This window comes from Hemitrygon akajei, chromosome 7 (assembly GCF_048418815.1).
Source record: "Hemitrygon akajei chromosome 7, sHemAka1.3, whole genome shotgun sequence".
Taxonomy (NCBI): Eukaryota; Metazoa; Chordata; class Chondrichthyes; order Myliobatiformes; family Dasyatidae; genus Hemitrygon; species Hemitrygon akajei.
The window spans coordinates 47,203,147-47,217,142 of record NC_133130.1 but is presented as its reverse complement, the minus strand read 5'-3'; the positions used below and the strand labels follow the sequence as shown (position 1 = coordinate 47,217,142).

Here is a 13,996-nt window from a genome sequence, read left to right as displayed (position 1 = left end):
CTTCTCCTGACCCTATGTCCCCCCTTGCAAAGGACTGAATCTCATTCCTCACCAACAGGGCCACCCCACCCCCTCTGCACACATTTCTGTCCCTACGATAGCACGTATACCCTTGTACATTCATTTCCCAGGTCTGATCTCCCTGCAGCCATGTCTCCGTTATCCCAACAACATCATAGTTACCCATTCACACCTGGGCTTCAAGCTCATCTGCCTTATTTCTGACACTTCGTGCATTCAGATATAGAATTTTTAGCCCATTTCTCCTCTCTCTGTTTGAATCGCTGCCTATTGTGCTTAACCCAGCTCCCCGAACTCCCATCGGGCTATACGCCCCTAGAATTTTGTTGTCCTTCTTAAATTTACTTATTCTTTCAACACATTTAACTCCATGATCCGTCAGACCATCCCTCTGTACATGTGTCCTCCTTATCACTTGTTTTAAGAGGGACATCAGCAACAGGTTCTTCACAGAAAGGGTAGTGCAGATTTGGAGTGAGCTGCCTGAAATAGCGGTTGAGGCATGTACTTCAGGAGCAATTAAAATTCATCTGCGTAAATAACATGGATGGAAAGGGTTTAGAGCAAAATGAGTCGAATGCAGGTAGATGGCACAAGCTCAGTGGACAAGTTGCACCAAAGAGTCTGTTCCCAGGCTATATGACTCCATGACCTCATCAGAAAATTGACGTTGCCAGGTTCCTCAGTAACTGCTTTGAGTCAGGGTGGAGCTTTTAACTAATGTAAGAGGCAGTTAAAACTTTTTAGTTGAGGCATGCTTTCATAAGCTCTGCATCCATTGTGTAAAAGTCTTAGCACCCTAGGGTTTTTGTAATATAAATTTTGTTTTAGATGTTTATTTTTGTCTTCTGCAATAGTGTGTCATTAGAAAAGAGCAAATTTTAGATTTCCAAATGTTCATTTCCCAAAATATTAAATGTTACAGAGGAAGTCTTGTACTTCATTAAAGAATGAAACATTTTAAGTATTAACGATTTTCCAAATTGAAATGTGATTACTTTGTAGGTATATAGCCCAGTGCATGATTAAACAAAGATAACAAATGGGTGCTAATGATCAATGACATAATGTTGTGAATGAACTAAGCTGATTGTGTGAGGTACCTACCTGCTTCAAGCAGGCTTCAATTATACTGGCGCCCAAGAAAAACATGGTGGCCTTCCTTAATGACAATTGCCCAGTTGCGCTTACATCCACAGTGATTACGTGTTTTGAGAGACTGGTGATGAAACCTGAGAGGCGACTTGGATCCACTCCAATTTGCCAACTGGAACGACAGGTCCACAGCAGATGCCAGCTTCTTGGCTCTTCACAAGCCCTGGAACATCTGGACAGCTAAGACGCATACATCAGGATGTTCATCATGTGTTACAGATCAGATTTTAATACCATCATCCCCTCAAAACTAATCAGGAAACTCTTGAGACCTGGGCCTCAATATCCCCTTGTGCAATTAGGTCCTGGATTTCCTCACTTGTCAACCCCAGCCAGATCGGATTGGCAAATACATCTCCATGATCTCTTTCAACAAGGTGTACCACAAGGCTGTATGCTTAGCCCCCTGCTGTATTCATTTTACACATGTGACCATGTGGCAAGTACAGCTCCAACACCATGTTCAAGTTTGCTGATGACACCACTGTTATAGGCCGTATCAAAGGTGGTGATGATTCAGCATACAAGAGGCAAATTTTGGCTGAGTGATGCCATAACAATAACCTCTCATTCAATGTCAGCAGGACAAAGAATCTGATTCTAGACTTGAGAGGAAAACTAAAGGTCCATGAGACAGTCCTCATCGGAGGATCAGAGGTGGAGAAGGTCAGTAACTTTTAAGTTCCTGTGTGTTACTATTTCAGAGGACCTATCCTGGACCCAGCATGTAAAATTATTGGCTAAAAAGGCATGACAATGCCTCTACTTAGGAGTTCGCAGAGATTCGGGATGACATCAAAAAATTTAACAAACTTCTATAGGTGTGTAGTGGGGATTATGTTGACTGGCTGCATCATGGCCAGGTATAGGAACACCAAAGTCTTTGAATAGAAATTTCTACAAAAGGTAATGAATTTGACCTAGTCCATCATAGCTAAAGCCTTCCAAATATTGAGCTCATCTACGTGAAACATTGTCATAAGAAAGCAGTATCCATTATCAAAGATCATCACAACCAGGCCATACCCTTTTCTCAGTGCAGCCATCAGGTAGAAGGTACAAGAGCCTCAGGACTCGCACCACCAGATTCAAGTACAGTTACTGTTCAGGATACTCAACCATCAGGTTCTTGAACAAAAGGGAATAACTCCACTCACCTACCCATCTATTGCGACATTCTCACAGCCAATGATTTGACTGTAAGTATTCTTTATCTTGTTATTTCATGCTCTCATTATTTATTGCTATTTATTTATATTTGCACTTGCACTGTTTGTTGTCTTCTGCACTCTGGTTGATCTTTTATTGAATCTTGTAGTAGTTATTACTCTATAGGTTTGCTGAGTATGCCTGCAGGGAAAAGAATCTCATGGTGTATTTGGTGACATGTATGTACTCTGATAATATTTGAACTTTGAACTGAAATGCGTGTAGAAGGAATCAAGCTGGACGAAGGACAACCAAATTAAAGGTGTGGCAGACATGACAGTTTAATCTCACACCAGGACTGGAGTGAGCATAGCAACAAGACACAAGGTGGTCATCTTACATCAGCAAGGTTTTATCCCATGCAGAAATTTTGCAGCAGTCAGGAGTTTTAAGATGTTCTGACCAAGCTTTTCTGAAGAAGATCAAAGAAATGGGCAAGACTGAGGATCAGAAACACAGTGGTCAGCCATGGAAATTGAGTGTAGCTGACAAGAGATGCCTCAAACTGACATCCCTTCTAAATGTAAAAAAGTCCAGCACTGCTATCATCTCTGAACTCTCAAAAACCACTGGAACCCAAGTACACTGTTCAACAGTACAGAGAAGTCTTGTCGGAAGTGGTCTTCATGGAAGAGTTGCTGCCAAAAAGCTATTCCTCTGAAGTGGAAGCGAAGCAAAGAGACTCTGCTAAGTACAAAAACTTAAGGACTGGGTTGCTGAACAAGGGCAACAAGTGTTCTGGACTAGTGAGTCAAATTTTGAAATTTCTGGCTCAAACAGGATGCAGTTTGTCCACAGAAGAGCTGGAGAGCACTACATGGATGGATGGGTGTCTGTTGCCAACAGTGAAGTACGGCAGAGATTCTCTACATGGTTGGGGCTGCATTTCTGCAAATGCATTTGGTCATCTGGTCAGAATTAATGGAATCTTCAATGCTGAGAAGTATAAGCAGATTCTCATCCATCACACCATCGGGGAGCCATTTGATCAGTCCCAACTTCATTCTACGGTAGGACAATGATCCCAAACACTCATAAAGAACTATCTTCAGCAAAACAAAGAACAAGGAGTTCTGCAACAGATGGTATGGTCTCCACAGAGCCCTGATCTCAACATAATTGAAGCTGTCTGGATTTACCTGGAGAGACAGAAGCAAGTGAGACGATGTCTGCAGAACTGTGGCAAGTTCTCTAAGATGCTAGGAACAACTTACCAGCTGATATTCTTATAAAACTGCACGGCAGTGTTCCTGAGAAAATTGATGAAGTTTTAAAGGCAAAGGGTGGTCACACCAAATATTAATTTGATTTAATATTTTTCTTGTTTCCTGCTAATTTTATGATGTATAGAAACTTCATTACAGTATTTTACAATTAGTTTAGCTGCTTACTTGACTGTCCCTTGCGTTTCTGGATTTCAAATGAGATCAGTCAGAGTTTAATTGGTATGTGTTGGGGGAAGTTCACAGGTTGCCAGGTGGTTGTAATTTTATAGCCCCAGGTTAGAAACAAAACCGCATATACTTTGTTTTAATTGGCATATAACATTTTATAATTGTGGTAAATGTATACAAGAATCGTACATTTAAGAACTTGGTAGAGATTAGTGCATTTTGTTTTAGAAAGGAGTTCTTGTATTTGATTGTCCATTGTGTAAGTCCCAATCAATTTTTAAGAAAAAAATGCTTGGAATACAAAAAAAAGTTTGGGGGAGGAGAAAGCTTCTGACATGAGGAAATTGACTTCTTTTGAGCATTTCTTCTCATTTTGCCAAAGAATACCATATTTTCTTGTCAATTTTCTTATTTTTCTGTACTTGAAAATACATTTAAGATGGCTTTAATAATCAATTGATTTTGTACAATATGGTGTAGAATTCCAGTGTACAAACAAAATATATATATATATTTTCTTGATTGCTTAGAAATCTGGTGTTTTGTGGTTTTAAGTACATGCTTTTTTTCCTTCTGTCCATCCTGGCCTGTAAATTCCTGGGCAGTCAATTATTCATAATAACAAATCATAGTAATGAAAGCTTTCTGGTGTTTTTCAAATGTGTAAGAGTACATTGTTTAAAGGAAATGCCTTGTGTTGGTGAATCCAAAAGCAATGTAGGTATTGTGGGGCAACGGTGTTAATTGCAAGTAGCAAAAATCTGACATTTTACCTATAGCTGGAAATATAGGAAAGGTTGACAGACAATTCTTGTTTACTGCTTCTTCCAATGCCATTCATTTGATGTGACTGCAGATATGATTTCAGCTGACATCTTGTGTATGAATGCAAAGAACATCTCTGATCATTGTTACATACTTGCATGATGACTTGTTGTTTTCTTCCCCCATTCCCCTGCACAATCTGCAGAGGGGGATTAAGCAGAAGCAAATTTACGCAGAATCTTGAAAAAACTGTAGCGGTGCATTTACCATTACAATATGTTGGGCATTTATCTTCTGAGCTAACTAGAAGAGGTGTTGTGCTGCTTCAAAACCATGATTGTGCCTTGCCTTGCTATTGGCAAATACATGGATTTGGGTCATAGTTTGTACAACTTGGAATATCAAATCCAAGATGAGTTCTTGTTTTCATGTTTATTTTGAAGTTACTGATAAGTTAGATTTCATCTTCTATCAAAGGAGATCCTGTTAAATATTGCAGGCAACAACATTCTCATCTAACATCAACATAGATAGATGCATAGTGATAAACCTTCAGCCCACTGTTCAATGCTACTTGTATCAGATGATTCAAGTACCAGTTGCAACTTTGTATTTAGTCTATTTGCATGTTTCCATGTTGGTTTTCATGCTTGTATGTGTATTTTTCTAAAATAAAAGGATCAAATGATAATAGGGATACTAGATCTAAACCTAATCCAAGGGCACCTGAAAAAAGACAATGTGAATGAGAGTAGTTGTGCAAGAAAGGGGAAATGAGGCAGACAGCTGTCAGGGAATTGCAATAAAATGAGGATAAAAGAGTAAATATTATGAAGGACATTTATATCAACAATGCTGCTCCTTCCACTGTTTGGACATTGAAGATACAAGAAAATTGGCCTCGTTGGGAGGTCTAGTTCAGAATTTTCTTGAGGTTAACATGAAGTTGAGTTGGCAGTAAGGAAGGCAAGTATATCGTTAGTATTTATTTCAAGAGGACTAGAATATAAAATTAAGGACGTACTGTTTAGGCTTTATAAGGCATCAGTCAGACTGCATTTGGAATATTGTGAGCAATTTTGGGCCTTGTATCTAAGGAAAGGTGTGCTGGCCCTGGAAAGGTTGAGTTTCTTCAGCTGGAGGTGGTAAATCTGTGGAATTTGTTGCCACAGCAGGTTTTGGATGCCCCACCAAGTGAACGTATTTAAGACCGGGAATGATACGTTCTTGATTAGGAATAAGAGTAGACTTAGTAGGCTGACTGTCTTAATTCTACTGGTATATCTTGGCCATCATATTCTTGAGTAGGCTTTGGTCCATTTGTTTCATTTGAAGGAAGGAAAAATAAACTGGAGGTAAGAATTGTAATGTTCAAGAGGTGTTTTGGTAGGAAGCTGGATGAGAGGAGTATGGAGAGCTGTGGTCCAATTGCAGGTCAATGGGACTAGGTCGAAGACCTTCCATCATTAAGGGCCACCATCACCCAGGTTATGCCCTCCTATTGCTGCCATCAGGAAGGAGATACAGGAACCTGAAAGCACACACCCAGCCTGGAGACACCAGGGAAGGTCATCTGATTCCAAACAATTGGTTTATTGACCATTACAGACAGTCTCTCTAGTGTTTTTTCACTCCCTCCTCTCGCCATCTTTTCCCCAACTATGATTCCCCCCCCCACCTGCCCTCTTCCTATTCTCAGTCCACAATAGAGACCCGTATCAGAATCATGTTTATCATCACTCACATTTGTTTTGATTTTTTTCTTGTGTGGCAACAGTACAGTGCAATGCATAAATTAGTACAGTGCTCTACAAATATCTTGGGCACCCTTGTATGTAGAAGACTTTTGCAGTGTAATGTACATAATGTAACTTGTAGATATTATGTATTGCAATGTACTGCTGCTACTAAACAACAAATTTCACAACATATGCCAGTGATATTAAACCTGATTCTGACTAGGCTAGAATGAATTAGATGGGCTGAAGGGCCTGTTTCTGCACTATAGTGCTCTGTGACTATGACCCTATCGAAGGCACCACTGCAGATTTAAAGGTAGCTTTAGCAAGTTAAATTTGATTTTAAATTGAACCAGTTTCTGCTGAAATGTGGAATTGCTATGTTTAAGTTAGTGCATATTGAAGGACATGGGACTATTTACCAGAACCTCATCGATTGTTGATGGAATTACCATACTGTTGTTTCATCATGGCTGTGAGGCGTGATTTTTATTTGGCTGTCAGTTCATGATAGTAAAATGAGAAGTTTAGTTTAAAAGATTGAAGAATGAACAAGTTGATTCTGAGGCCACATAGGGTATTGTAGCAGTTCCATTGTCTATCAAGTGTAATGATTATGGACTGATTTATAGATGTATTGTTTTAGGAGGATTTGGGCAGTTAATTTTTGTCACAGTTAACCACAGTTCAACAGATGTTTCTATAGAACACTGATAAGACTTGATTCTATACAGCATTAACTTGATTTTGTATGTACTTTTGTGTAATGCTATTTGATCAAGGAATGATGTCTCATCTGATTAGCTGTCTAAGTTGCAATAATTATTTACATTTGTAATGTAGAGCTTTCTAATAATAAAATTTAAAAATGAGGAGATTTATTAATATTTTTGTGTGACTGTATTTTACTGATACTTTATGTGCTTACTATTTTATGTGCCTTGTGCTGTGCATGCCTGTTGGTATTGTGTTTTGCTCCTTGGCCCCGGGGTAACACTCTTTTGTTTGGCTGTATTTGTATATGAATGAGTGGCTATTAAACTTGAACTCTCCTACTTAAGCTTCAGGAGAGGAAAATCCAAGCAAATAAAAATGAAGAAATATTAAGATGCTAATTCAGTAGGACATAGTTCTCAAAGAAGGCTTTAATGACATCCCATTGGGCAGCTCAAGCTCTATCCATTTAAAATTCCCGGGCTGCTAGTCCCGGGAATCTTAGTTAAACCTTTATTTAATGCTGGAGGAGGAGAGCGAAAATCTTTTTGTCCTAATGCTTCTAACAAATTTTCTTGATACAAATTTACCTTTACAAAATCTTGACCCCCCCCAAATCAAAAACATGCAATACTCTTTTCTGAAAACTGATGATTTTAAGCTATTGAGAAAGAGACTGCGAGCACTTAAAAGGAAAATGGACTGCTCAACCTAAAAAAAAATTCAGTTCAGCTTGTTTTGTGGTATTTGTCTCGCAGGAATATTTTGGTACTGAGGTTCAGTTTTTGGGAATGATTGCCCTAATGAGGTGCAAGTGAGCAACTAATACTCCTGCCTTCAATAAAGCTGTGGGTAATCTCTGGAGTAACTCCATATAAATATTTTCCACTTATCATCTAATAGCTTTTGGATAGCAAAATTCTGTTAGTCTGTCAACAATTGTATGTGGAAAGGGGTCCCAATTTCTGCTATCCTTTTGTGTGTGAAAAGTGTTTTGAAATGTCATTCTTTAAGAGGCGTTGCATTAATTTTGAATTATGTTTCCTAGATCAAGCTTTCCAAACGATTTAACAAGGTAACCATTTTAATATCTGAATTTTTTTTCAATCGTATCATGTTCAAATGAACACCATTATAACATTCTAAACTACAGAGAATTAACTCCTTGTTGTTATAACTGCTTCTAACTTGGGAGTCCAGATATCACTTTGGTAATCAAAATGGTGTGGCTTCCAATATCTGTTTGTTCTTTCGAAGTTCTGGGCTCAGAACTAATCACAGTATCACAGGTATGCTCTAACCCAGGGGTTCTCAACCTTTTTTTATATATCATGGACCCCTACCATTAACTGAGGAGTCCATAGACCTTTTGTTGGGACCCCCTAGTCTAACTTATTATAGTTTTCTATAATTATGTGGCATAATTCCATCTATTTGCGTTGTGTTTTGTAACTTCAAAACATTAATTCAAAGAAAAACACAGGAGTCCAAAAATATGAGTGTAATTCGAGTTTACTTTAAACGGGGCACATGTGTATCAGGTGGTAGCGTGATGATGCATGCAATGAACACTTTTACATATAACCTGTAGTTATTTAAACAAGAATGCTTAATCAATTTATATATTATACACACACATGTAAGATTACCGTTATTTCCGGACTACAGAGCGCACCTGATTAAAAGCCGCAGGCTCTAATTTTAGAAATAAAATCAATTTTTTAATTGTAAAGGCCGCACCGGATTTTAGGCCGCACCGCTACTTTTAAATATACATACGTATCGGTAACACAAATTACGTTGCATATACTTTTTTACTGAACAGCACGAACAACATTCCAATATCTCCTAGCGACTGGTAAAAATATATATACTGCAGCCTACCAGGAAAAGTTATTGATTGACTTTAACTTAAAAGCAGCGTTTTCGCTCGGGTCTAATCGGGTCTGACGCGCTTGCGCAACGCGATCGGGTCTAATCGGGTCTGACGCGCTTGCGCAACGCGATCGGGTCTAATCGGGTCTGACGCGCTTGCGTAACGCGATCGGGTCTAATCGGGTCTGACGCGCTTGCGTACGCGATCGGGTCTAATCGGGTCTGACGCGCTCGGGTCTTGCTTTTCTTCGAGTATTTTCCATGTTGATGAGGGTGAGTACAAATGACTGATTTACAATAATTTAATTGTGAAAGTGCGCTTGATTTATCGTACAATTTCATTGGACCTCTGTGAACTACTCATCAATTTTATTGGTCTACTGTTACGAGGCAAAATGTTTACGAGGCGGCATGAAAAAAAACCATGTATTAGCCGCTCTGGATTATAGGCCGCAGAGTTCAAAGCTGTTCAAAATGTGGGAAAAAAGTAGCGGCTTATAATCCGGAATCTACGGTACTTGAAATACTAAATATACAACACCCCTCCCTGCTTAGCTATAAACTCCAACTCAATACAAGATGCTTTGGCCAAGCTGGTTTCTATTTGGATGCTGCATCTTTATTCACGCTCACTTTCATTTCTGACTGCAACTCATTTGCATCTCTGTCTGCGGTTTCCATTAATGTAACGATTTACATTGCTCATTTGAATGTAAGCTGTGCTTCAGTTAGGAGCCAATTTTAGCACTTTCTTTTAAGACTCTGTATATTGTTAAGCCCATTATTGAACTGATAATGCTGTGACAATCTCTTAATTTCAGCCACATATACCGAAACAGGCTGCCGTTCTGTTTGATTCTGCTTATGAAGCCTAAAGTGCTCTGAGTCAACAGTGGCTTTGGTTCTAAGTGTTCTTGTGTCACTTTGACAAAAGCAGCAAAGTTCACTTCTGTAGGTTTGGCTGGAGCAGTCAAGCTTCAAAGCAAACTGCATGCCTTTAACCCTAATGCACTTAACAAAATTTGCACTCCCTTCTCATTGATTATTGCTTCAAAATACTGTTCCAATAGTTCTGTATACATGAGCCAACTATCCGTTGCATAATCAAACTCGTCAATTTTTCCGATGCGACCAGCCATTTCTGATTTTATTTGTATTACCCGGTACTCACAGTTTAAACTCTGAATACCTCTGTTTACTGCCTTAACAAAAAACTCAATCATGTCTTCCCATCTGAAGAGCATGTTGACGGCTGCAGTACCCTTTTACTCGCTGATGATCCTGCTGCGTTTTGTTTTATTTTGAGCATCTCGCTCCATTTAACAGGTCAGTAGCCGTCTCGGATTCATTTTAAAATACCTCGTCACCAGTGTTATGTAACTTCAAAACATTACACTAATTCAAAGAAACTCATGAGAGTGAAAATGCAGGTGTAATCAAGTTTACTTTAAGCAAGGCAAAGAACCCTCGGTGAGAATGGGATGGAGAATTGAAATGACAATTAACTGGATGCTCAGGGTCACCCTATCAGTCACCGATCTGCATTTGATTTTATCATTATGTTGGACACCACATAGTCAGCATCTGGCAGAAAAGTCTGTGTTCCTACATAGTGATAAAGGAAGGGGTGGTGGGGAGCTGGGGGAGGGTGCAGTTGGAAGGAATGTATTGCCTATTCTGTTATTTGAATGGGAACATGCCCTGAGACAGGATGTGGTTGTTGATGAAGATGGAAGGCAAGGACAGGGGCCAAAGATATTGTTAATTAGTAGTATGATTTTAATTTTGCAGTTATTGACTTGCCAGTTTTAAAGAAGATTACTGACGAACAACTGTATTTCCAGGCATCTAGCAATGCTGAATAGTCCAGAATGTTGAATGTATGGGACCCACTATTTTATTGTTACCGGTGGATCAGAGAACTAAAAACATTTAAAATAGGGATGCCAAACCTTTTTTATGCTATGGGCCAGTTCTATTAAGCAAGGAGCCTGTGGACCCTTGGTTGGGAACACTTGATTTAAAATCCAGTCGCTTGTTTAGTGTGAAGTTAAACATGGAATGGGCTTCTATTACTACTTTCTTTCAGCAGAAAGTGGAGATCAAAGAAAAACAATAACACTTGAAACAATTCTCATGTTAAATGTAAAGTAAGATCTGTTTCAGGATTTGCTTCTGTCAGATATCACAGAATTTTGAATACAAGTAAAAAGCTGAGAAATGTTGCTTGCTTAACATTCTTAGTGCTTAATACCTACTCACCTATTTTCACCAGCGAAACAATGAATACGTATGTTGTTCCTAAAGGCTCTTATGTCTACTGTTATTTAATAAATCTCTTTATTTCTTGTATTCCTTTGGTATCCATATACAAGCCTTTGTCAGAACTAGGCAGAAGAAAAAAAAGCTTGTAAATTGCAGGGAGAGTGAGGGGGTCTGATGTCCCTAAGTGAAAACCATGGCAATAAGCTGTAAACACGTTTATTTGGTCAATGAGGAAAAGGGGAGCAGTTGGAGGGTAAGAACATAGACAAAAGACTGTAGGAGTTATGAAATGCAGAGCAGCAAGACATGTCAGGCTGGGCATGTCCTCCACTTCCAGAGAAGAAAAAGAAGGAATTAAAAACAAGTAAGCTGAACCAATATTACACATGGGTGACTGATAGACACAGAGAAATCAAGTTATTTGAAGTTCTCTTAGATAGGCACATGGATGGAAGAAAACTGGAGGACTATTTGGGAGGGAAGTGTTAGATAGATCTTGTAGGTTAAAAGGTTGGCCTGGAGAAGATTCTAAGGAGGGTCACAAAAATGACTTCAGGATTAAATGGCTTGAAATATGAAGAGCGTTTGATGGCTCTAGGCCTATATTCACTATAATTCAGAAGGATGAATGGTGACATCATAGAAATTTATCAAATAGTAAAAGGCCTTCATAGAGTAGAAGTGCGGGGGATGTTTCCAGTGGTAGGAGTGTCCAAGACCAGAACACACAGCCTCATAATGGAATGGAGCCGTATTGAATTCTGAATGCAGTGCGCTGGATTGGAAGTGCAAGTGCATCATTGCTTCAACTGGGCAGACTGTTTGGGTTCCTGTTTGATGGTTTAAAAAAAAAATAGGTGAAAGGATAAGTTTTGGATGTCTGAGGTTGCAAGGGGAAATGCCAGAAGAAGGAGGATGTTTTGTGGTAGTGGATTAGTGAGTTGTGAAGGGGACAGTTTCATCAAAAATGCTGAAAAGGAGGGAGAGGGGAAGCTGACAAGGGACTTGGGTTTCAAACCTTTACTTTGCTTCTCTTCCTAAAGTGGCTTACATTGCCAAGCATTTCCAACTTTTTCTACTTTTATTTTAGATTTCCAACATATGCAGGCTATGAGTGTATTGAAATAAATAACTCTCTGAGCAAATGAATTCCAGATAATATGGATAGGTGGGAATGGATCATGGGATTATAAAGACAGACAATTAGAAGTGTAATGTAACTTTTACTAAATAGAGCTGTGCTTAAGTTGGCACTACATTGCCATCTTTAAGCAAATAAAAATTTCCTCATTGCAGTTAATTTCTTCAGCTATCTTTTAAATTTAATTTGCTCTAGTTGTAGAAGAATGGTTAATTTCTTCATAATGGTTATTGTTTCATCTGCTAAAGAATTGGGTCCTTCATGTCCACCCATTTAGACGCACAATGGCTGGTCCCCTTTCCTGATAGGATCCCCAGATCTATATAAACCAAGCTGAGGAACGAGTCATACACTGCCTATCTGAGTCATTACATTTCGAACTATGTTGACTTCCGTGAGTTAAGCTCCCAGAATTTAAATTTAAAAGGTTTCAACCAATTATATCATCATAAGGCAAAACCCTCATTGGCAAGAATCAGTTGATCACCAGAGGAGATTAATTATTGGTTGCCAGTTCAGAAGCTGACAACATGGTAGACAGAGCAATTGTAGAAGGCAATTGTATTCCTAATTCTTGTATCCAGAAAATATTATAGCTTTAAATTAATGCAGCTTTACTGAAGAAATATAATTATATTCAATGTTTTCAATAACATAATATTTTTTAAATTAAAGAATTAAGAGTTGCATTTCTTTATTTTGTGTATAAAATTCTCAAAACTAAGAACAATCCATGATGGTGCAAATAAAATTGTCTTTGTTCAATGTAGTCCCTCTGAGATTTTCTTTTAAAGTAGTCGAAACATAAGGTTTAAAAAAAACACGCATAATCTGGGATTTTTTTTTAAATTTCGGGGCTGCTCAATGAACCTCACGAAAGAAAGGGTGGAGCTCTTAGTAGAACATAGCTATTCATTGTAGAGGAAACAGTGACTCAGACCTGGTGGAGAAATGCTGCAAAGCTGCTTGACCTTGGATTAACCCACAGCCTCACTGTGTTGCGTTTTCAGCCGGGGCCAGCAATGTTAAATCTTGACTCAGCAGATTGGTTGCATGTGAATGTGAGAAAGTAGTTTTTCTTGAGCTGGTCTGCTCCCAATCTGATTCTTTTGGTGTTTCTCTCTCAGCCATAACCATGAGTCAACCAGTTGGCTGCTCAGTTACTGTTAGTGCCCCTTGTATTTTTGTGTGTTCGTGTGCATTCGGCATCATGCTGTCTATATTGCAACTTGCTCAAATCTCCCCTGCCAGAAGACATTGATGTAAGGAATATGTTGTGGATGGAAACGATATTTTAATGAGTTAACCTCCTTTTAGCAGTGAAGTGCTGAATATAAAGGAGTGGGAGATAAAATTGTAAGAGGTTTAGCATCTTTTAAACATTGTCTGACTTGGATAAAGTGTATTCCAAGCTATTGGGTAGTGGATGAAGCAGCAGAAATGCTGACTCTGATTTTGCAATCAACTCTGGCAAAGAGGATTCAATACCGTTATTTAAAAAACAAAGTAGGGTGCAGCAAATTATCACTAATCAATCTCTTACTGCAGGCTGGGAATTATTAGGAACCCTTCGAGGGGTGTAATCATCATTTTGGAAAGTACAAGTTATCAGTGGGCTGTTAAGGTGGTAGAAACTCTTCATATTTGAGAAGTACTGGAATAAAGGCTGCAGGCCAAGAGTTGGGAAGGGGGGTAGTCTGGCTGCTTTGGACTGACAT

The 13,996-nt window shown here is 38.9% G+C and overlaps 1 protein-coding gene across 15 annotated transcripts in view; it reads left to right on the top strand.

Annotated features, from left to right (window-relative positions):
* mark1 (MAP/microtubule affinity-regulating kinase 1) overlaps positions 1-13,996 on the top strand; it is a 180,068-nt gene that overhangs the window by 15,902 nt on the left and 150,170 nt on the right. For 10 of the 15 annotated variants that reach the window (XM_073050782.1, XM_073050777.1, XM_073050788.1 and 7 more), the window contains exon 4: positions 8,046-8,072. The exons of the other annotated variants lie outside the window; for them this stretch is intronic. In XM_073050782.1, coding sequence (XP_072906883.1) covers positions 8,046-8,072 — 27 coding nt within the window. The remainder of the gene's footprint in view (positions 1-8,045; positions 8,073-13,996) is intronic. 15 annotated transcript variants of the gene reach the window in all.